Genomic DNA, 25,588 nt, shown 5'->3' on the forward strand with positions numbered 1-25,588 from the left:
GCCTTAATATCACCTTTAAAGTGTTGCAAGTATTTATCTCGAATCAGAAATCCCCATTACCATCTATTTGTTCGGTGAACTACTTATGTACATGCATTCATATATCTTCTTGGTCTCTTGAGAAGGCCTTCTTAGAGCATTTCCAACCGAGATCTCTATTTTAGACACCAAAAACATCATCATTTTTAATGATAAAGTGCTTTTAGAGCATCACAATGTTAGTTTCAACTCCAACCACTTATTTCTATTATAATCTCTAAAACATTATTCCAATAACTAATTTAGAAATATTAAAATTTTATTTTAAATATACCTAAAAATTATTCAATATTGATCTCGTTTTAAATATCCTTTCAACAATACCAACTTTATAGAAGTTGGATTTGTAGATTGAAAGTTATACTAATTTTATAAAAATACAGTGGAAAAGTATAAAAGACATAACCGGTATCAAATTTAAATATATCATATGAGAAATGGCAAAATAGAATTATAATGAGAATGAAGTGTTAAGAGATAGTTTAGAGACTCAACCTTGGGTCTTCAAATTTATTTGGAGACTCAAAATATGGTCTCTAGAATATAGACCCCTTTTAGAACATGTTGGAGCAGGGTTTTCATTGACAAGTCTCTATTTTGAGGATTTAGAGAACTGTTTGAGACACTCTTAGGACTGAGTGGAGCCTTAGGAGTGAGAGTGGGCTCACTAGCTTTGTCACTTGACTACGCAGTTGAGCACAAACAGGTATCTCAGACATCACTGAACCCATTCTTTTATCACAATGCAGGACAGCAGAAGATGAGAAGCTTGGCTATCTTATTGGCCTCAAGAATTAATGTGTTCTCCAAATTACTTATATTTATAGATGAGTCGTGCTGGGGTGACACAGGATTTACTGTGATACTCATAATTCTGATGTGGACATGCATACATAACTGTAGATGGTTTTTACACGTATCACGAGGAAACACATATATGGTTATGTGCACATCACACGTCAGACTTGTGAGAATCACAATAAATACCCTGTGTCATTCCAGCATTTTCCTTTATAGATATATTTCAGCATTGTCACATGGAAAGAAGTGGAAAGCACCTGAAGAATATGTTAACACCAAAGTTTTGATGCGGCTCATTGGCCTCCACAATTTTGCACTATTTCATTAAAAATGGGGAACAGATCCACTGTAGCCCGTTTTCTCTATAGTTGTTTTAAATTGTCGAGGGGTGTCACATGATCAAGATGTTTACATCTAACCGTTTAAATTCACAAGTTTGTTCACCATCCATTTTCAAACACTCGATTAGAGCAAAAGAAGATTTTTTTTTTTTCTTCTCTGTTTTTTTCAAATCTGATCTAAACCATGAGTACAAGATGACTCATGGACTGTAAAACAAGAGCTACAGAGTAAATGGGGGTATAATATGGATTTAATAATTATTGGAAAGTGCAGGTGCCAGTTAGCTTAGTTGGTAAGGTTTTGGGAGATGATATTAGAGACCTAATTTCAAATCTCGTCAGCACCAAGTTACAGAACTCATTAAAAACATGTATACCACTAAAAAATAATAATTAATGAAAAGCCAATCATTTAAGAAACCCAATTATGTTAGAATATTTAGAAAGAAAATCCTCTAAAGAATTAGAAGGTACCCTTATGGATCAAGAAACCTATTAATTGACAATACAATATTAAGTGAAAGAGTCATGCAAGAGACATTGAAATTGACATCGTTTCACACATTGGTGTGCACAGAACCATAGATGCTTCTTACTTGTATCTCATTGAAAAGCATCTATCTTCTCACTTGTATCTCGATGAAGAGCATCTATGGTTCTGTACACACATCCATGTCAACAGTGTGTGAAACGATGTCAAAATTGTTTAGATATCATGGCCAAAAATACACCTTAATTCTTAAATTCATCATTAATAATGGTCTTTTACCAGGCAGATCCCCAAACACAATATATAGATTCTCCCTTAAAAACAACTCTCCAAACCTTGTTTTTTGAACTTCATTTGTTACAAATTCTCCATTCGCCCATTATCTTTTAATGGCAAGAGTACCCCGTCTTTACAACAAGTGAATACAAATACAAACAATAATTAGTTGGGTGCAATGATCAGTAATATTATTTATTTTACATTTCATTTGTTAAACGATCATTACAATTAAGATAGACATCTTTGCCTTCATTTATTTACCACCGTTTCATTCCAAAATAACACAAAAGAGACAATCAAGGCACTATGTCATAATGCGTAATAAACGACAATCATTTTTGAAACAAATGACTGCTCTTGCTCTCGTAAGAGCAGTCATTTCAAAGGGAATTGTGTTTAATTTGCAATTGACCATAAATGTCGGAAAAAAATGATTGTTAATGACAGTCATTTTTTCTGGATTTATAATATAAAAAAATTATTTAAAAAAAAATTATATTTTACTTTTAATCAGTACTTTAAAAATATAAAATCAATCATTTTAATTTATTTTCTTCTTCTGAAGAGGAGGTATCCTAGGAGTTGTGTTTAATTTGTGACTGATCATAAATGTCAGAAAAAATGATTGTTAATGACAATCGTTTTTTTTTCTGGATTTATAATATAAAAAAATTGTTTTAAAAAAAAATTATATTTTACTTTTAATCAGTCCTTTAAAAATATAAAATCAATCATTTAAGTTCATTTTCTTCTTCTGAAGAGATATCCTAGGAGGACCCAACCCCCTTGCATGTGCAAGCTATCCAAAATGCATAAACATACTAGTTGCTTTTATTACCAAATATCTACAACTTTAGGTAAGAGCTCTTCAATTTCAACTTTCATGTTAATTAATCCCTTCTTTGATCTTCCTTCAAGAACCCCGACCTCTATGTCAAAAACTGCACAAACTGGTCGGTGATCAGAAAACTTCGACTCGACATGTAGATAGGACAGTTGCTCAATTCCACTTCTATGCCATAGTATTCGATCACACCTGCATTATTAAAACTACTTAGCTTTGCCATTAATATGGTTTTCATGTCATATGAAAATAGTTTTTGATCCACATTTACTGTGCAGTTGTTCTCGCTTTTCTTCTTTGATGTTATGGTCTCTCCGGCATAAGCATCCGAATTGTTCGAGTATTTGTATGTGGGAGCAAAGTAGACCTTCCCTTCCTTCCATCCATTAAATACTCGCTCTGCATCTCTTTCAATCTTAAGCTGTCAAAAATAGGTACAAGCCTACATATCAGTGTTATGAGCAAGAGAGAAATCAAAAGGACCCAATAAGAGAAAATCAACCATAAGACACTAATCACTATTAATATTCAAAATTTCAGACTCCTTCAAGATATAGGAGTTGTAAAATCTTAATTTCTAGAAAACCACTTATATCATCTATGTACTTAAAAGTTGAGGTCGAAACTTGCTCAAATAATTCAATTCATTTGTGGTGGTGGTTGTGATCTGACAGAACTACCTGATCTTTATTGAGGAGGGTATCCCAATCATTCTCCTCCAAAAGCTTTCGGGTTTCTAAATAACTCTAAGCAATCCGGTAATTCAAGTCCCCTAAACATATGACCCCGACTGCATTTAAAACAAAAACAAGAAGAGAAATTTAAGTGATCCACTTTACTAAAAATTTGGAGAAATTCTAAAACATTATAAAGATACATAACTATTTAAATAGAGAAAGGAATGCTCACTCATGTTCAAGAATTTTCTCAGGAATCCTACGATTAGGAATTTTGCATATCTTTGGGGGCAGGTTGGAATTTAACCTTATGGGTCTTAGTACACCCATGTCTATCAATCAAAACAAACGGAGAGGGATGGAACAGAAGGCCCAAAAGGGTCTTCCTGGAATGAAGTTAATTAAGTTAAATTACCAACAAAGTATCTTCTTTGTGACCAAAAAAAGAGTAAAAAATAAAATCGGCTTAAGAGACGGTCTTCCTTAACCAAATTCACCAAAATGGAACCCTTTGATTCAGTATCCTGTAAACATGGAAGATATGTTTGAGAACACCATTTTTCTTGTGTAGGAAAATCTTAGTGGAACCCATCAAATGATCTAAGGCCCTATCCCTATGTGGTAATTCACTTGTAGCTCATAGTTGAAAGTTGGTTGAGGGTAGTCAATGGGACTGGGCTGTGTCCATTTTGATTATGATTGAATTTTATATATATGTATTTGATTCTTTTCAAGTAAATTTAGTAAGCATTTAAATTCTGCCCTTTCTTCTTCTTACATGGTCATTATGAACAAATTCTCTAATCAAGGTTAGAAACAACTAGCTGGGTAGTTTTTTGATGTGTAAATCCTCTTTTTTTTTTTGGTTAATGCCCATAGGTCGTGAATTCGATACCCAGTATGAGCATAAATTCCTCAGGAGCCACCCGTGGGTGCACTCTCACTTACTTAGTATTTAATTGTTCATCAAGTTTTATAATTTCTGCAAATTATTGATTTCTATTGGAAATAAATCATCTGATGTTCCAATTGTAGAAGGATTGATGTGATAGAAGAGTTGGTGGACCTTTGCATACCCAAAGATCTTTCAAGTTATGTAGCCAACAAATATTTGTTGGATGCATGCACAAAGTTTGATGTCAAATGCCCGCCTCCACAGAAAACAGCTCGATTGTTGGACAAGGTGAGTCTATGTTTTACTTTGGATCCTTAATGATGATGAGTTTTTTAAGTAAGAGTAAGATCATGTACTATCAGCCCTTTTGCAAAGAGGCATGGATTGAAATCAGTCAAGATGGAGCAATTTGAATTGTACATCAATAATAACATACTATGATCCCATATATTTTCAAATAACCTATAGATTAAATAGTAGTTTCAAATATCCTTTCATTTTTCTCCCTCTTTTCAAACAGCACGGTTGTTTACCTCTCTAAGAATAATGCAAGAAAGATCTGTGGAAGAAAGCAAACAACACTGTTGGTATAGTGACCCAGCTTTGCAATGTTGGGGTTACCAGATGTCATATTGCTTATCTTTATGCACAACATAATGCAAATCTAACATACAGTAATATCTTTCAAAAGAAATAAAATCCAACATGCAGTAATACAGAAAAATAAAATTTCCGCATAAACAAGTCATCTATTTTATTTCCTCTATGTGTCACAAAATCAATCATGGCTTGGAGGAAGCATTGCAGTACCTGAAACCCATCAATAAAAACAGAACCATTGGCAGAAAACTGGGATACATAAGCTCGGTTGTCCATCTTGCCCACCCGCCACGGACCATTGACAGGCAAATATCTATTGAGAACATGACAACAATCTACCAAAATAGAGTAAACCTTCTCATCCAAATTACCTATGGACAATATAATTATAGTAAGTCAAAATAAATCACTTATCCCATAGTCTGCCAAAAATAGAAACGGAAAAGCAATAGCTTAATGAAATGACTTAGTATTTTTCAAAATAAAAGGGGAAAAGCAAGTAACAGTCTCATTAAGAGTGAGAAGGGTATGCATGGGGCAGATGTAGTATAGAATGTAATTGTTTTTAAGGACAATGCAACAAAATGCCATTAAGAAATTAAGCCGCCACATCATCTGGTTAGTTCAACAAGAAAGGAGCTTTTATTTTTAGGAATAGAATGATAATGAATAGTGAAGCATGATTACAAAGCTAACAGTCTCGTTACCTGAGCAAACCTTGCAAGGCTGAAATCTTTCCGGAAATAATAATACTCATACTTATGGCTATAAAAACTGTTGACACCCTGTAAACTTCCTGTGGCACACTTTCTGGTGCAGCTCACCACGTATAAAAGATGGCCACTGATATAGATGACTCTTCAATGTACAGTTTATATTTCTAAATGTAAGCAGTTCTAAAAATGCAACATGGAAATCCCTTTTCGAAAGGTCAAAAAGATCACAACTAATAATAGGTTGAATGAGTGCTCAGCTTCTACTCACATCAAGCATTCTAAGCAAACCTCTACATAGCAGAAAAGGGAAAAAAATAAACATAGCTCCCTACATAGATGAAGTGTGAGCTAATATTCGATAAATATCGAGTAGTCACAGCTACACACGTCAATACCTAGGATCAAATTATGACTACAGGATTGTGGTACAGAAACTCAAACAATTGACCATGGACTCCTACTCGATACATATAAATATCTTTTGTTCTCAATAAATAAAAGAAAAAAATGCCTCTTCTATGGATTGCACAGATCAAATTACTATCGGCCAACTTGTCCTTAAAGAAGTAAATAACACGTGCAGCGTGGTTGGTACGTGCGGCCTGCCAAAGAAAAAAAAAAGCCTCACGATTGTACACCAAACAAATGCATCATAAACTAATTCAATCACAAACAGGTCTCACTCAATCAGCAAACTAATAACTACCGAATTCGTGCGAAAAAAAACCACCTAAAAAACTGACACAATTTATAGAACTGGATATTTCACATGGATCCTCTAAGAGAATAAGGAGAGGAGATCTTAAACTTAAGAGATCAGCACAATAGCTCCAATGTGAAAATAATGCATGATGTGTCTTAAAGCCCCAAAGAACTCTAGAAAGTAGTAGCCCTTAACAAGTGGGTAAACATGATTCAATATAGAGTACTATCTTGGTTTGTTAGGCTAAAATATTCTGCAAAGTATCAAAAACACCAAGTAGTAGCCCTTAACAACTCTAGGAAAACAACAAGAAACAATCCATAGGTTTTTTTGAATTTGCACCTATAAAATGTACATAATCCTTGCTATCTCAAACCTAACTAAACTATAAAAAAAATATATTGCCGAACATTTTTCAAGAGAAAAATTATTTTATTTCTTCAAGAATAGAACTTGTTTGTAAACAAAATCAACTAAACTGTTTTAAGTGTAGATGAGATCGGAAGTCAGATTTTCAAAGAAGACCTACAAAAGAGTCGATCAGATTCAGTCTTTAATTAGAAAAAATAAAGGAAGAATATATGAAATATAACATATGTACTGCTTAGGAACTTAAATCTTTTTTATCAATGAAATTCATCACCGAACCCTATCTAACTAATCGATTTCGTCCTCAACAAAAATTAACTAACTAAATTTTCCTCTAAGGGTATGTTTGATTGCATGGAAAGTCACTTTCCATGGAATTTGAAATCCATGGAAAATTAGTTGTGGAAAATAGGTAGGATTTGAAAATCAAATTCCACTGTTTGATTTCACTATGATAAAATCATGGAAAAATATGAGAAAAAAGAAGAGGAGGAGGAGGAAGAAGATGAGAGGAGGGGGAGAGGAAGAAGAAGATGACGAGGAAGAGGGAGGGGGGAGGATGTGGTGATGAAGGTGGCAGCGGGGGCGATGACGGTGGTAGTGGCGGCAACGGTGGCGGCGATGACGGCAGCAACAATGACGACGACGGAGGTAAGTGAGGAAGACGGGGGGAAAACGTGGTGGTGGTGGTAGCGGAGGAGGTGAGGGATGGAGAAGAAGAAAAAGAAGAAGAAGAGAGAGAGAAGGTGGTCGGAAATGGAGTCGACGGCAACGGCGATGGTGACGACGCCGATGACGACGACGGTGAGGTTAGTGTAATGGTAGTGGTGGTGGTGGTGGTGGTAGTGGTAGTGGTAGTGGTAGTGGTGGTAGGGAAGAATTGAGGATGGAAAATATAGGTGGATTTCATTTTTCCACCCATATGGGTGGGAAAGTGAAATCCATGATTTAGTGGACTTTTTGAATGGGGTGGAAAATGAATTTCCATTTCCATGTGTAATCAAACACTTGAAAAATGTCATTTTCCATGGAAATTGATTTTCCACCCTATTTTCCAAGTGCAATCAAACATACCCTAAATTGATTTGAAACCAAAACAGGAGATTTTATGATTTTTTCCCAACAATTCCACTCTCATCATGTTTTTATCTACAATATTGCAGGGTCTAGAGATTCGAACCGGACTTTTGAAAGATGGGAAGCCCATCCATCTCGAGAAGGGTCAAGAGATTACCATCTCCACTGACTATACCATAAAGGGTGACGAGAACATGATTTGCATTGCCTATGCTAACCTAGTCACCAAATAACGGATTAAAGTGGCCTGGGCATGTTCTAATCAAGGGTAAAGGGCATGCTTCATATGATCCAAACTCCAAAAGTGTGCTCTGTCTTTATGGGACAAAGTTTTGCTTGATAAATATTTGAAGGATAAACCTGTGGTTAGCATCAATAAAAGGAAGTGACTCAAGGACAATAATTTCTCTAAATCTAGCCACTAGATTTGGAGAGATCCTACCTTCTTTAATATCTAATAAAGAAAGAAAGAAAGGGAAGTTGGAGACTGCAATATTCCACCTCAATAGATGACCAAGAAATGATAGTTTGATTCTCAAAAGAGAGAAGAAATTTTTGTTGGTGGCAACAAGAATGAACAAGCACAATTCTTTCACATATGATTCTTCTATGCACCTCTTTTATCAGAAGAATATCAGCTAACTTTTCATCTTAGAAACCAATTATAAACATATTTATAACAATTACACAAACAGTGAAATTAAAGAGAAAAAAAAAAAATGAATCAAAATCAGCAAACGTCACAGATAAGGTAATTCCCAGATAAAAAAGAAAAGAAAAGGAAAAAAAGAAATCAATACTGTAAGATGCAACAGAGAGATCCTCACAACCCCAGAATTTCCATTCCCAAAAATTACTTATCTAGATATTTTACGTACTTAAATCTTTCCAAGCAAACAAATGAAAATAAATAAATAAATAAAACGAGTTTTAGAGATCTACAAGGGCATAACCCTAAGAAACAAAAATGGACTCTCAAACAAAGAAAACCCAATACAGAAAGACAACAATCACAAAGGCTTAAACCTTGAAAATTGAAATCAATCACCTAGGCAACAAAGAAAAGATCATCTTCTTGATCTTGTCGTTCTCTTCACCACAATAACTGTCCACCAAATCAATCAACTTCTCCCTACTATATTAAAAAAAATAAAAATAAAAATAGAGAGACAAAATTTTGATTGTAAATAATTGAAATAAATAAAATAAAATTTTAGAAAATTTAAGAGGGAGAGGACCTGAATTTGCTGGGTATGTTGATCATGACAGTAGTCGTGGAATTAAGAAGTCCATTGATGAAAACCCTAATCATCCCAACAGCATCCCCCACAATCACATCCGATATTGCTTCCAGGAATCCAATTTCATTCTTACAAACTAAAGCTATTTATCCCTTCCTCTCTCTCTCTCTCTCTCAAGGTTATCTGGGTAAGGGAGACCCAAACCAGCTACAATCTCAAGAAATCCAACCCCCCTCTCTCTCTCTCTCTCTATATATATATATATATCTGGGAGTGGCGTTGGAGGGAAGGTATCAGTTAAAATTCTGATGATTTGGAGAGGGATCGACATGCTAAAGAAAAAAAAAAAAAAAAAAAAATCTTTAAAAATTCTAAACGCACCTAGGTTCACTGAGTCAAACTCGGTCAATTGAGTTGACTCGACGGTCTGAGTCAACTCGTTACTGAGTCGAACTCGGGTACTGAGTTAACTCGTTTGACCGAGTCAAATCGGTCACTGAGTCAGCTAGGTAACCGGAGTCAACTCGTCACTGAGTCAAACTCGGACACTGAGTTAACTCGTTTGACCGAGTCACTGAGTTGACTCGTTCTGCACAGACAACTCATTACTGAGTCAACTCGGGTACTGAGTTAACTCGTTTGACCGAGTCACTCGGTAATATGAGTCAATCCGATAGACGAGTCGACTCGGTGGGTTGATTCAACTCGGTCAAGAAATCTAATTGAATCTAAACCCAGAAGGAATTAGTGAAGCTCTCAGAAAGATCTGCAACTAATTCCTATTAAATATTAATAGAAAAATAAAAAAAAACACCTTGTAAACAAAGCATTTGAAGATGCATCTCAACGTGTGCCCTTAAAGACACAAGTTTGCAGGACCCATTAAAATATAATGCATAGAGAAAGTTTTCAAATTCAGGGTTTTAATGAGAGAGAGAAAATACGAAAATGGTATTTTTGTGGCAGGAGGAGTCGTTTGCTCTGTTACAGTTAGAAGGAAAGAAAGAAAAAGAAAACTTGGGCTAGTAATCGAAACGTCGTTCACTTTTTGGCTATAGTAATATGACTTAAATACCCTTGTAATCGAAACGTCGTGATGTGATGGCCGTTATAAAATCAAATTTCCTTATAAATAAAGCTGCTTTTTGACCATCTTTGTTATATATTATGTGAGAGAAAAAAAAGAAAAAAAAAGAAACAGCTATGGCGGAGGCAAATCAACTACCCATGATGGTAGAAGATGATGAAGAAGAAGAAGAAGATAATGAAAGATGGGTCAAGTATTACTCTTCTTTACATCAAATCCTCTTAGTAGGCGAAGGAGATTTCTCTTTTTCCCTAAGTTTAGCAAACTCATTCCAATCTGCTTCCAACATCGTCGCTACTTCTCTCGACCCATACAGTACTCTCTCTCTCTCTCTCTATTTGTCTGTCTTTGTTTTAATCTTTTGTATTGAGAGTTGGAACAGTGTTAGTTTCCTTTGAGTTGTAAGACTTCTTCTAATCTCTTTTCTTGTCTCCCCATTGTAATTTCTCATAATATCTGTAGTTGATAATCTTTAGCGACAAATCCATATTCAGTTTTGATATTGACATGTAAAGAATGGGTAGTTTTTTTTTTATAAATAATGTTGGTTTAATGGACTTTTTTTTATTGTTAACGTCTTTGAAGTTTTAACTGATTCAACTTTGTATTTTTCTTTCATTTTTAGATAGAAATAGTTTTAGGGTTTTGTTTGGATTTTTCTGCCGTGTATTCTTTTTTTAATGTTCTTATAGTTCTTGTATTATTTTAGCATTTTGTTCTTTTTGGCCATTTCTCATTAAACCATATTTATTTATTTATTTAATAAAACTCATTTACTATATATATATTACTTCTATTTAATTTTGTGGGTGAATATTGGGTTTTGTCATCTGGGCTTTTGAACAAATAAATTGAATGATATTTTATCTCCTTTTCCCCCTTTTCTCTGATTTCTTGAACTTCAATAATTGGATATTAGTAGTTAATGTTTCATATTAAAGTATTTTCTAGTTATCTTTACTATTATAGTGGTGATTTTGTGGGTACCTCCTCCGACGATCAAGTTAGTTCTTGTGATAGACAATGATGGACTCTTCCTCTCTTTTCCCTTCCCTCTCGGTCTCCTCCTTTATTTATAGATTTTCCTAGAGATCTTCCTGAATTAGGAATCTCCTTAAGATCCCTGATCTCCAGGGATCTCCATAAGGAATCCCTCACCATTAGGGGAAGTAACTGAGAAGGGGAAGAGATCCAACTTGATTACGTTATCCATTTCCGAAATTCCTGGGATCTTCCCTCCAATAAAGGGATATGAGTTGATTTGGTAATAACCCACAATTCTACCTTGCTCTGTCTTTTATACAGAGCATAGCTAATGCTTGAGTTCTGCCTTTCAGCCGAGCTGGGTGCCCTAGGTACCATTGAATTAAAATTACTCAGCTCTGATCTTTTGCCAAATTCACTTTTGGACACGAGTAGGGTCCAGATGCTTTACCAATTTAACCCTCTACAATTATGATTTTGTAAATTAATTACTAATAATGTCCTTACATTGTTTTATTAAAATGTAGCATTTTAGTTTTTTTAAATAAATTTAGCAATTTTTTTATCTATTTTTTTGTTTAATTTCCCATATCTTTACTTATTTAGTTCAAGGATATTAAATAGAACTTTGTTAACCAGATAATGTGATAAAGAAATACAGTAAAGCGAAATCAAATTTGGAAAGTTTAGATAATCTTGGAGCAACCATTTTGCATGGGGTTGATGCTACAAAGATGAGATTTCATACTGACCTGCGAATGCGGAAATTCGATCGAATTATCTTTAACTTCCCTCATGCAGGTTTCTATGGAAAGGAAGATGAGGGACGCCTAATCAAGTACGCAATTCTTATCATCTCATAGACCAGTCTTTAAAATTCCTACCACCTTATTTGATTTTTTTTCACTTGTTCTACAGTAGGCAGCCATTTGTTTTTACATATATGTGTTAAACAGAAGGAATGGACAAGAAAACAAACCAAGAAGTAATAACATACACTGAAAAACAGGGATTTTATGTGGTTCCCTCAAGATTGAGGTACGTCCACGTATCCACATGAATTCCACTTTGAAGAGAAAAGTCTCTGTTACAATTACATCCTTTCACCGACTGAAGAAAAATATATACCCTACAAAAACATGTTTTACATGATATCGGAGAAATTACGAAAATAAACAGTACTCCTTGCTGACCAGTACCATCAGTCTCCACAAACCGTAACAATATATTCATACGTCACATATTTGCATGTTGCACAGATACAAATGTATATAATAATATACAGATGTGTACAATCAAGCATATACATTTAATATAAATGTACACAAACTTACAAACGTCTGTTCATATGGATATTAATACTCTTATAATTATCAATACTCTTGTTCGTCATTTTCATACAAAGTGGAATGTGGTTATAACGATCTTGTCCACAAACATGCTCATGTATACAAATACATAAAGACATATTTCCACTAGAATCGAAATTTTTTGCTAATGTCTGTTAAAAAAAAATGCAAATACTTGCAGTTGTGTTTTGTTTGGTTTTTCGAAAGTTCATTTTTCATTTGAGGAAGACCTTGTGCCACAATTACCATATCATTAATATATGTGAGGATCACTTTTATGCAATTTGATCTCTCTAAAAGATAAGAGGAAGGAAAAAAATGGTGCCGATTGAGTAAGAAAAAATGTAACACTTGCCAGGGAAAAGATATAACTCCAGACATCCTGTTATTATCAACTTAGATTTTCAGAGTGGCCCAATTCACACTCTACTTACTTTGTTGACTACTTTTTTTTTTTTTTTTGATAGGTAAATATATTTATTAAGGAAAGAAAAGGAGGTTGATAGACCTGCTTGCAATCAAAGAAAACAGAAACAAAAGAAACACAATATCAAAGCATTACAAACTCAAAACACCCAATTCAGTGTCACCCCTGTGATGCCTCTGGACAGACATGATTTCATCTAAACAACAGGTCATCAAAGAAGAACTTTTAAATCCCTTAAAAAAAATTATTTCAACAGATGAACACAAAATTTGTTGTCCGTATTGCATATTTAAAACGAGGCTCTTTTCTTCAATTATAATCACTAGAAGGTGGCATGCGCAAAGGCACACACACACACACATATATATATATATCAAAAGAGCTTATCTGTAATTTAAAACATTAATTAAAGGGTTTTTTGAATATTACATAGTAAAAAGGGTATTTTTGTAAATTTGAAAACTAATCAACTTGATTCTAGGGTTGCGTGCTGCAATTTTCTTGGTTTTTGACCAAAATGACTCTGATTATATTAAGTTTAAATGTAAAAGTGGGGGGCATTTGTGGGATCCAAAATTTGAAGTTGAGCCACTTCTACTCCGCCTTCTTTCATTATAATAGTAAAGATAAAAACAATTTTTCATTAGTTTTATGCTTTAATACCAAATCTGTAAAACAAATAAATTAGGATAAAATTTTCTTGATAGTTGTTAGGTCATTTTGTTTCTTCCCAAAATTTAAGCTTTTGTTTGAATGTTTGAGATGTTTGTGGGAACTTTTTGTGACCAATCTTTGTGGTTTATGTACTCAGTTACTATCCTAGCTTTCTCTCTATATATATACAGGATGCATAGGAATCTAGTGCAGGGCTTTTTCAAATCAGCAAGTCACATGCTACGGCCCAATGGTGAAGTTCATGTCAATCACAAAACAACAGCCCCATATAACCATTGGAACCTTGAAGAACTTGCTTCAAGACACTCTTTGGGGTTGATTGAGTGTGTTGATTTTACGAGAGAAGACTATCCAGGTTACAATAATAAGAGAGGAGCAGGGAAGAGATGTGATGACCCCTTTTTGCTAGGGGAGTGCAGTACCTTCAAATTTAGATTCGTATACAATGTGAAGAAAAAGATTACTCAAGTGGTAACTAATGGAGGTTATACTCAAAGCCCTTTCCAAGTCCTTGAGATGCATTCCCAACCTCAGCACCACCCTTGTTTGTTTGAGATCAGCTATCCTCGAGCAGATTTCATTACTAATATGCATTCCAACACGTTGAGTCATGTGGGTTCATTGCCAAATATCAGGATTACAGATGAATGTTGTAGGATATTTAATGGGTATTTTGCAAACGCAGTAGAAATGTTTGGAAGAACAGGTTATGATGTGGTTGAAGTTATTCATGAGACATTAAGAAATGGGTTTGAAAGATACATGAGCGAAGCTTCTGGAAGAGACATACATGGTTATCTAATGCTTCTTCATGAACTTCATCATTTAAGCATCATGAGATCGGCATGGCTACGAAGAATGTTACTTGGTCCGTCTTGATTGCTGGTGGAGAAGAATTGAGGGATTGAAACTCATATTACATTTTTGTATTCGAGCTAGTGGAGGAGGTTACCACCTTTTTGGCATATAACCTTGTTTTGTGCAGTTACTTTTGAATGAGAAGCTATTTTAGTGGGAAATATCAGCTAAGAGTATTTTTGGTGGATCTAATTCAGCACTGACACAAGATATGATCTAATTTTTTTTTTCTTTCTTTGATGACTTACCACTTATGACTGATATTTTTTACTAGCTATAATGTTAAGAGAGTTACAAAGAGATTTACAATGAAACCTTACCTATGAAACCCATAGTTGCAAGGATTTACAAAGAGATTTTCAAGTACCAGAAAGCCTTGAGATTATTAAGGTGGTGGGGGAAGCCTTAGGAAGGTGATTGGTCACAGAAAAAAGGAACTTTGTGCTATTTTGTGATGATTTATGGGAATTTACTTTCATTTTGGATGATGAAAGGGGGAGTAAGAACGAGACATTTATGTGTTTTTAAATATCTTGTGTGAACCTCGCTACAATGGGATTGTCCTACCAGAATGAATGGATGTGACTACTGTTAAATGTGTGTGCATGTGCATGCATTCATTTTGTACATAAGTCCTTATCTGGAAGCAGCGATGCATGCAATTATGCTGCGGCAATGAATGGGTGCTGCCATTGAGATTGAGGCATCATAAAAAGCTAAAACTAAAGGAGGCTAAGCTTTTCTTTATGTTTCTTAAAGCGAAATGAGTCTCCTTTATTTGTCTATCACACTGAGAGTGAGGTGTCTGGGAAATAAAACCCTTGAGGATGGATGGATGAAGATGAGTATTAAGACTAAAAGGTTCCTGGTGTATTGTGTGCCTTCCGTTTAAGAAAAAAAGAAGAAAAGCATGCCCACAGTTTCCTGACTAGATTTGTTCAACAAATGCTTAAATTAATATCACTGTCACACTACACTGAACGATTTTGAATTTATATTCTGAGTAACTATATATTTCTTTCTCCTATGTAGATATAACTAACTAATCAAAGGTTCAGAAGGGGGACACCACAAAAAACCCACTTAAGAAATTTGTTCCACAATCACAGTGAGTGCATAATTCTCAAAGTCCCAGACACCCAGACTAACATAACCCAGAAGACACCAAGCCAGCTATGATGTTGCCTGACCACCCTCGAAGAAGAAGAACTAATATCACTGATCCCAACAAGAAACCGACAGTCACCAATCGAAGGGTCAAGGAAAGTGACCATCCCAAGCCCATCAAAATCACAGCTCTGCGACTCCTGTTTCTGCAGCTGATAATAACTGTTGAAGGCGTATGAGATATTCCCTTTCGCCCCAATTTCATTGCATGATCCCCCATAGGAGAGTGTTGTGCAATCTGCAATGCTGCAAGCCAGTTTGATATGGTTGGTCACACCAGAGAGATCCCTGGATGGGTCTGCCACACACCACCTCGATGGAAGATACTGAACATCCTTGGCATTCTTCAACAAACGATTCCCTAAACCAAGGTTCAGTGGGTACTTGGCCTGACCATCAAATGAGAAAATTCCCCAGTGCCTCTCAAAGTTTCCTGGAAGTGTGCTCTTTGCCCCCTCATCGAGTAGACCGAAAAGATAAATATCCATGGGTGGGACCCCTGGTCTTAGAGGTGTGCCTTTGTTACTCAAGACATGATATATGAGGCCTTGATTAAAGGCCCTTGCAGCAGTAAGGTTCGCGCTGGAGACACCATCAGTGGGCCAACCCACCTCACCGATGACAATGGGCATCTGACCATATCCCATTTTGTTGAGAGCAGCAACTAATGTGTCCAAATTCCCATCAAATGCATTGTAGTAGACATTTTGGCCATCTGTAACAGAATGAGATGTCCCGTCAAAGAACGCGTAGTCTTGTGGGAAATCTGAGTTCCCATATAGGCTTAGAAATGGGTAGATGTTGACTACAAACGGGGAACCGTTTGAGCTGAGGAAGGAGACAAGTTGAGTCATGATTTGTGCCAGTTCAGGACGGAAGGTTCCTTGAGAAGGAAGGGAAGACTCATAGGCATCGGCATTGCAAGGGACTACTAGCTTTACATAGCCTGCCAAATTTGCTCTTGCTAAAGACTGCTGTAGGTTGAGCAGTGCTGGTACAACATAGGACTGGTACTGACCTGAGTAACTTGTAAGGAAGGGCTCATTCCCAACTGCGACGTACCTTTGGGACAAATTGCAAGCATTAACAACTTTAGTAAATCTTAGACTTGGAAGGTTTATTGTTAACTACCAACTACTTTATGCTCGATATTCAGGTTATCAAACAGAATCTAAATAACCAATCCCAGACTTTTGGGATAAAGCTTTGATGATGAAGGTAATCAAAATCACAAACTAAGTCTTTTAGTTCATAAATCAAAGACACATAAAAAGTTAACAAGAACCAATTGTGAATCAAGTCTACCAACCAAGAATCAATGGTTCTATGCTTGATAGTCCCCATACAAGCAGATTCTAGAGACAAGATGGTAAAGTGAACTGAATTATAAGATTTCATGCTAGCCATATCATACCATATGGCATCATTATCAACGACGGCCATCATCCAATTCTATGATATGTGTGGAGAGTCATCAGACTCTTGAAGTATCGTCGTACTGATGAAAGCAAGTCAGGAACTGAGATTTTTTTTTTTTAAAGGTTTCCATTTAGAGTTTGGCAAAAAATAAAGTCAGCCCTTTAAAAAAAATAATTTTGAGTTGGGATCAGTTTTTAAGCAGGTATGGACTGGAGATAAGCTAAAAGGGTTGGTATAGGGAGTAATAGTAGTCACCTAATAATGATTGTGTATCAATTGTTCAGGTGATTGATAAATAAAAAAAAGAAAGTAAAACCACAAGACGAATAGTAGTTCATTGTGGTGTCACTCAGGGGTAATAACATTTCATTATGCCTCCCATAACATATCACATAACTACTGACACGAGCATAGTACAGGTGAATGTGATAAAGGATGAGAAACATACATAACAAGGTTATAGAGCAGCAATCTACCAGGCGAAGGATGTGAAAGCTATACAAATCCAGATCTTACTAGAAGTGAATACATACAGAAATATTACAACAAACTGGAGTAGGAAACCTCGATGAGAAGAATATAGACCAATTGGGACCCTATATGCCCATACAGAGGGAAAGTGCTATGAGTTGACATATGCAAACATTAACATGTTGTTTGAAAGTGCAACGCCAAAGATTAAGTTTGGAGAGATATTTTTTGAATTTCTGTTAGGATGGAACCTAAATTGAAGGTGTTGTGTAGTAAAGAAGTTGGAAGAAAATTCAGAGGCAATTTTAATTTTGTAGAAGCCCCCCAACTAAATATCTCTACAGAGACCTTCTTCATTACTGTATAGATTTTCTTCACAAATTCTCTATGTATATTGAGCTAACTAAGCAGTTTCTAGATTTCACTCCATAGAGAGTCTGTAACGGGGCATTTTATTTTCCAAAATCTCCAAGTATTTAAGCCTAAGCTACAATGAAAGTCTTCCAATGGGTTAGTTAAATGGTGAAGCAACTGATTCTAATCTCCATCTCGAAGACGATCGGTTCGTTGACAAACAAACTCGTTTATCCTACATTCTTGTTTAAAGATAAAACCAATCATCAAAATGACAAAGAACCCCCACAATAAACACCTTTAGTATCTGAAGAATCAACAACAACAGCAACCCATGTTAAGAAAATCAGAAAAATCAACCCTAGGAATTGAAAAGTTCAAAACCCAGATTAAGAAGAACAGAGCTAAAAGCACAGAAGTTACAAACCCAGATAACAAAAACAAGAAATAACGCAACCCATCCCATAACAAAACACAAATAAGCATTCAGTTATAGAAATCAAACAATCCCAGATAAAGTGTGCAAGCAAATATTAAACTCCAATAATAATAATAATAATAATAAACCATTTTCATACCTGATATCAACACCTCGTTTAACCATGTATCTAGATACATTCTGACGAACCCACAAATCTGCAGCAGTAGGAGATGAACTCAAGAGCCCCAACATATCATTTGAGATCCCTACCATTACCTCAATCCCACTCCCCATTAGAGCTCTAAGAACACCTGGATCTGCATCAAAGAGCTTCACTTTCTGTATCTTGTTGTCTTTCATGAGATCTACAACATTGGAAGGAGAAAGCCTGTGAGAAGATATGGTCCCCCAGTTCACACCAATTGCCGATTCCACCATTACAGCTGAGCTTAAAATAAGTATTGTAAGACAAATAATAATAGTTATAGAGAAATGAATTTCTGCCGCCATTTTTTTTTAATAAAAATAAACGTAGAATCAGGAGAATTCAGAGCATTATGTTGAGACGGAGATGGAGCGACTAGATAGAGAGAGAGAGAGTTGTAAGTATAACTGTAGTATATGTAGGAGAAATGTAACTGTTAAAAGGGAAAGTGAAGGACCAGCCATAAATTAACAGATATTTCGGTGATTTAGACATACCCTCCGCATTTTGATGAAAATTTGATATACCCCCTTGTTTTGAAACTGATCACATACCCCTTGACTTTGTTATACTCTACAAGCCTAATGAAAACGAGACCTAAACGCCCTCACATCTTCATCTATTAACAAAAAAAATCATCTTTGTTCTCTCTCCCCAAATCCAACCATTTTCAAGCTCTAAAGCGGTTCTTTTTTTCCTCGTTTCTTCAACCTTAAGATCATATTTCTTTCAACACTCAATAGGTAAAATAAAAAAATGTAGATATTTTACGAGATAAGTATTGATTTGGTAGAAATTTGATTTAGATAAGTATATTAGTAAGAGTAGTATTTGTAAATTGTTAGGATTATGACTTTTTATTTATAAAAGAAAGTAATTCCTTTATTAATTAATAAATAATATTTATTTTAATTATTTTTTTACATAATTCTTAGTGTGTTGAATACTTGAGATTGTCATTTCTCTCATTTGAGTGGACACATTAGGAATTAAGTTCCTAATAAGTTTCATTTTGTATATATATTCTCGTCATTATGAATGTTTTGGTGTTATCTCTCGACAGACTTAATTTGGTAGCTTATATGTGTTAGAAGTTTTATTAATATACTCAGTCAAGGTACCGCTTGAACTCCAATTACCGTCCAAAAAAAAAAAAAAAACTCAAAGATTTTCTATCAGAAGTTTAAAAGAGTAAAAATAATTTTCCCTGAAAGTTCACAAGCTAGACAGATTAAAAATGATGTTTTTGTCTAGGGGGGTGAAGATGAAGGCACTTATGTCTTTTTTTAGTTAGTTTTCTTGTATAGACCGAGGTCAAAGTATTCAGTTTGAAAACATAAGAGGGCATCTAAAATATTCAGCATGCGCTTGATATTTTGCAAAGCTAATTGAGACTTATCTAATAGCATAAATATCTTTTTAAATATTGGTTGTTATGATATTTACGTCTTGGGAAAGTTTCATAAAAACTATAATAAACAAATAATCATGCAAATATGATAGTCAAAAACTAAGCCGGATCAATATTTTAAAAATCCAATCGAATATTTGTTGGATTGGTTGAATCACAATTGAACCCTTGTTCAATTCGATTGCATTTATTAAAAAAATTAAAAATATTCATAATTTTTTTAAAGTACCTATAAGAGAACAATACTCTCAAAAAGTGGTGGTTCATTAGTTGGATCGATTTTATTGCAAAATCGATCAGACCACTGGTTTGATCCAATTTTTAAAATACTTGGTAATAGTGAAAACATGATTCAGATATGGAAAATCAAAATAATGGGGATAATTGAGGTTTTGTTGATTGAATGGTCATATTGGGAAATTGAAGTGTGCTTATACAGAAGGTCATTTGTGTCATTAAAATAATCGAGGATATAATTATAATTTTGAGATATAAACCACCTTGTATGTTGTCTTACTCTTCAGTGGAGTGAGTGGGAGGAATAATATTAATTTACGAAGTGGTTGCAGGATATTTATGTCGAATAGGATCTCTCTCCCGGTGCACCCCTATCCGCGTTTGAGCTGCTGTCATGTTATTTAGAAAGAAAAATAAAAAAGTTATGGCTACATTGGATATATATCATTTCTTTAACTAAAAACATTGGTCCGTTGCGTGTATGTGTGTGTATATATATATATATATTAAAGTTTTTTTCAAGAAGAATTGTGATAATCTGATTTATCCATGTGACATACTCAATCGACACTCCTGATGTGGCATGTTCAAGAATTATAAATAAACAATTACACTCTCTCCTAAAAATATTATATCCCGACAGAACCATATATCTCGAGGAGTGTAGATCTAAGATTCTTAAATGAGTCACGTTAGGAGTGTCAATTGAGTATGCCACGTGGGTAAGTCAAATTATCATGACTCTTTCAAGAATTATCACCGATAACTCACAAAACTCTCTGAATAAGGATAAATCGATTAAAATCAATAGATTGAAGAGTTAATTAATGATTTATCAGTTAAGTGGAATATAGTAACATTTTTTAATTTTTCTCTTTTAAAATTTTATTTTCTCTAATATTCAAATCTTAAGTATAAAATATAAATTTTTTTTTTGTACACTCCCTTAACATTTTTTTATGTTTTATTTTTATATTCCTATGAAATTTTTTCTCAAATTTATCGGTATCAATTCAGTAGAACCCCAGCCCAATAATTACCAAATTAACTCAAACTTTTGTTATTATGCTTGTAACATAAAATTATTTTGAAGAGAAATAGATCCATATTTGAAAACCCAACAAGAGGTCTGAACTTGTCACTTAGTGAGCCTCGACTGAAATCGTTCATAAGCTGAGTTAATTCGCCGAGTAAGTAGTTGCTTTGAGTTTAAGGGATCATTAATTAATTAATTGGTGTTGGTTGGCGAGAGATTTTCTGAGGTGGGGGCACTTTAATTATGTTGTTTGAAAAATGAAAAATGAAAAGACAGTTGCGTCGGTTTGGTAGTTTTTTTTGCTTTGTGAACCTAAGAGAAACTCTCCTTTCTTTTTACAGCTGGAAAAGTAATTATAGAGCAGATTCCCCATAGCACTTGCAAATGGGTCCAAAGAGAGAATAGAGGGAAATGTGGTTTCTTTCTTTTTGTTTTAAAGGCCAGGAATGGTGTATAAGGTCGTACAGATCTTTGTTGCTCAAAGAAACCTTTCCTCCTCCTAAGATTCCTACCTTTATCTTTTTCCTTAATTTATGGGGATATATAGATAGATTTATACAAAGGTGTAAAGGTTTGTATTTGTACATGCGAGCTCAACTGTGCATCCACTCTTTCATATGCCCATCACTTTTAGTTAGCTTTACTTTAGGCCCTGTTTGAAAAACATAGAATACACTATGTGGGAGGAAATTCTCTAAATTGACATGGAAATGATGTGTAGCAACTTGAGATCCTAGTAAATAAAAAAAATAAAAAAATTGAAGAAGTTAAAAGTATGGACTACGACAAGCAAAATTCCAATATTGAGGCCGAGATCAATTCGCATAGTGTTCTTGGAGCAGTTGCATAACGTACACACATATAGTTAACCCATCATTCATGGTGAGAATCAATTACATGTTATCATTAGAACAACTATTATAAAAGGAAGACAATACTATGTTGGTAAAAGAGATAAACTCACCCCAAACTCGAAATCTTGTTAGTGATATCCTTTTGATTCTTGAAAAAAGTTTTAAATCTTGGAGGTTTTCCTGCATCAAGAACTTCTGACAATCAAGTTAGCAGAAATAAACAAAGGGTGAGTTCAAAAATGAATTGAAAAATCCTTTACCTGTGTCATTTCTTCTATATTTATAAATGGGGAAAGTTTTAATTCATTTGATAACTTCTGTCAAGATTCGAATTAATCCTTTTTTCATTTTTTTATCTTTCCTTAACTACAAAATCACTTTAACCGAGTGATTTAATGTTTTTACGTGTCATTCTAGCTGAGTCCTATTTTGGACTCAAGGGAGTTGACACGTAGGGGTTTCAAAGGGAATCACTCATCTAGCAAATGAATTATCCTAACTCTTAATATACTACACGTGTCTACCTGACCCACTTTCCTCAAGAGTTAACGGTCACATGATCCCGTCCTATTGGTGCACATAATCAACAAATATAATTATACACCCACTTACTAGAAAACTAGTATGTTATTATTTTTTTTAGAGTATTTTCCATCACACTTGAATAACTTGGGTGTAGGAGGATCTTTTGTAAGTAAACCCCTTGCTTTTGATGAACTCAGAAGGAAATAGTGGAGATATAACTGTGAATCTTAAGAGGCAATGGGCGGGCTCAAGTTTGGTTTGGTCACATCCTAACCTGATCCTAAAGAGGCTAGTTGTACCTTAGACCATCCCTAAATCGTTGTTGAGTCTTAATCAGCTAAGCTGGCACTAAAATGTCAAGGTTAAGTTCGACTTGCTTTTGAATACTTCATAAAAAATATAAAAATCTAAAAATTTTGATATCATTGGAACTATTTGATATTATTTTTCATTGAAATAAAGGTTCAATATCCATCTTATTAATGTAAAAAATGTTAGAAACTTGTTACTTCATAATATGTGTTATTCATATATGTGTTATAAATCCAACTATATACATATATAAAAAAACACAAAAACACACACACACACACACACACACACACACACACACACACACACACACACACACATATATATATATATATATATATATATATATCACACACACACACACACACACACACTCACACACATATATATATATATATGGTCCGTTCAGCAACAAACATTTTGGCAAAACATTTTTCAAAACATGGGTTAGAGGTTTAGGAATGGGCTGATTTTTGGTGAGGATGATCTCTACGGTGAGGAGATCATCCTCACCAAAAATCAGCCCATTCCAAAACTTCTAGCCCCAGTTTATAAGTTGAAAAATCGTGGACCGTCCATTTTTTGTAAACCATTTTTGATGGGGTTAACACTATGTCTCAAGATAGTTAATTTGAAAACAGATCCCCATCCTTATATATATATGAAATATTTGAGATTGCATGATTGGGAAGTCAACACTATGTCTCAAGATAGTTAATTTGAAAAAGAAAGAAAGTTTTATATCTCAAATATTTCAGGACTTGATAAATTTAGCGCAGGTTAGCATAACGTGACGATAGAATGAACTGAGCACCTCATTCTATTTCTTCTCCTAATGACTAATAGTGATAAGTAATAACTAATAAACAGTGATAACAATAGACAACAAGGAGTAGTATCCCACAAGTTTAAAACATAGACTTAGGTGTTGCTTGTTAAACTAAAAAAAATAAGTGCTGAAGAGCATTAAGTGTTGAAATTTATAAGCGTTGAATTTAAATGTTAAAAAAATAGTTTGTTTAGATGCAGAATCATGTTTGTTACATATTATTGAAAGTGATAAATTTTATTTTTTACCCTTACAATCATATTATATATTGTTTGCATGTTTCAAATGCCTATTTCTTATTAAATACAATAAAAATATATTATTCTTATAAAATTAAAATACAATTTATTTTTAAACAATAAGTATAGTCAAAATTTCAATTAATAAATAATAATTTTTATTTCTAAAAGCCTACAAATTTTAAATTAAAAACAATAATGCCATACAAGTTACCAAAATTTGAAATCAACATTGAAAGAACTTAATTTGGAATCAATAATTTTCAATGGAAATGAAGGATGTGTAATTATAAAAGCACCCTACGAATTAATAAAGACAACCCACACCATAACCAAATTTTTGAATGAACCAATTTTTGGTAAGGATGATCTATATGGTCTAGAGATCATACTTACCAAAAATCAGCCCATTCCGAAACTTCTAATCACATCAAAACTAGTTTTCAAAAAAAAAAAAAAAATGAACGATTTACGATTTTTGAACTTGTTTTGATGAAGTTAGAAGTTTCGAATGGGCAGATTTTTGGTGAGGATGATCTCCTCATTGTAGAGATCATCCTCATCAAAAATCAACTCATTCCAAAACTTTTAATCCATATAAAACAAAACAATTTGGTCATGGTGTGGGTTTATTAATTTGTGGGGTGCTTATATACTTATTTACGAGATATAAGAGATAATATCCTTTTAAGTATAAGGGTATATTTGTCTATGCCTTAAAAAACAAAGGGCATATTTATCAATGTAAAAAAAACGAAGTGTTTACAGCTTTAGCACATTTTTTCAGTATCAAAATAGTACTAATTTATTTATTTTTATTTTTATTTTTTATTTTTTATTTTTTCACTTATTTTCAACAATAAGGACTGAAAATATGGAGTAAACAAATATGTTATTTGACAAAAATTATTAATTTTTTTTTTCTAGCAATAAACACTAAAAAAACGCAAACAAACATCACTTTAGTTTTTAATCTAAAACAAGTTCCACCAGTGAACATTACAAGTCTATTTATGCTTAGAGAAACACAATAATAAAAGGTCTTACAAGACATAAATATTGTAATAGAAATAGGATGGTTTTGTTATTGGTTAATAACATCTCTTAATTTCTTTAATTAGTTTTACTTACTATTAGGTTGGCTAATATGGTAGCGGGCCCACCACTATATATCCCATCCTCGACGCAGAGGAACTTTAATTAATGTCCTTTAACGTTTCTTGATCGTGTACAAGCATAGGAAATTTCCAACTTATAAAAAGTCTTGTTGACTTGAGCTGGACCCGTGAATCATCCCTCCCCCCCCTCCCCCCATCTAACTTGAGATGAATGAATAAAGAGCCGTGATAATCAGACTTAGCCCGTGGCATACTCAATCGGCTTACCTGACGTGGCAGGTTCAAAAATCATAGATGTACTTTTCTCGGGATACAAAACTACACTTTTTTGTGAAGAACCATAATTTTGTATCCCGAGGAGAGTTCATCTACGATTTTCAAGCCTGTCATGTTAGATAAGTAAAGTAAGTTGCATCCTGCCTAAGTCAGATTATCAGCACTCATAAATTAATAGATTTCGAACGAAATTAGGACATGTTTCACACCCCTACTCCGCTTCTAAGTTTTTTCTTATTGCTTTCAATTCAATTCCTTAGAG

General features: G+C 34.2%; 2 protein-coding genes and 1 long non-coding RNA gene across 9 annotated transcripts; 1 reads left to right on the top strand and 2 right to left on the bottom strand.

Moving 5' to 3' along the window:
* Positions 1–2,662: 2,662 nt before the first annotated feature.
* Positions 2,663–9,419, bottom strand: LOC147381487 (uncharacterized). Of its 6 annotated transcripts, XR_015174522.1 has the most exons (6): positions 9,070–9,419; positions 8,880–8,966; positions 5,674–6,284; positions 3,704–5,337; positions 3,475–3,584; positions 2,663–3,215 (listed from the first exon to the last, which is right to left on the bottom strand). It is a non-coding gene; the product is annotated as an uncharacterized LOC147381487 (long non-coding RNA). The 6 variants fall into 6 exon arrangements; XR_015174521.1 differs by lacking the exon at positions 5,674–6,284 and having other exon boundaries at positions 9,070–9,418; XR_015174524.1 differs by lacking the exon at positions 5,674–6,284 and having other exon boundaries at positions 3,677–5,337; positions 9,070–9,418.
* Positions 9,420–9,887: 468 nt separating this feature from the next.
* On the top strand, positions 9,888–15,031 carry LOC147381488 (uncharacterized protein At4g26485-like). 2 transcript variants are annotated; one of them, XM_086430338.1, is made up of 3 exons: positions 9,888–10,474; positions 11,945–11,981; positions 13,765–15,031. In XM_086430338.1, exons 1-3 carry the CDS (start codon positions 10,276–10,278, stop codon positions 14,471–14,473), a joined length of 945 nt encoding a protein of 314 aa, XP_086286464.1. In that variant the 5' UTR covers positions 9,888–10,275; the 3' UTR covers positions 14,474–15,031. The 2 variants fall into 2 exon arrangements, with proteins under 2 accessions (XP_086286464.1, XP_086286462.1); XM_086430336.1 differs by having other exon boundaries at positions 9,889–10,474; positions 11,783–11,981.
* A 325-nt stretch (positions 15,032–15,356) lies between these two features.
* Positions 15,357–18,878, bottom strand: LOC147381489 (O-Glycosyl hydrolases family 17 protein). Its single transcript, XM_086430335.1, has 2 exons — positions 18,442–18,878; positions 15,357–16,681 (listed from the first exon to the last, which is right to left on the bottom strand). Exons 1-2 carry the CDS (start codon positions 18,792–18,794, stop codon positions 15,556–15,558), a joined length of 1,479 nt encoding a protein of 492 aa, XP_086286461.1. The 5' UTR covers positions 18,795–18,878; the 3' UTR covers positions 15,357–15,555.
* Positions 18,879–25,588: the final 6,710 nt, after the last annotated feature.

Source organism: Akebia trifoliata, unplaced genomic scaffold (assembly GCF_017979445.1).
Source record: "Akebia trifoliata isolate Shusen 1 unplaced genomic scaffold, ASM1797944v1 Contig00394, whole genome shotgun sequence".
NCBI lineage: Eukaryota > Viridiplantae > Streptophyta > Magnoliopsida > Ranunculales > Lardizabalaceae > Akebia > Akebia trifoliata.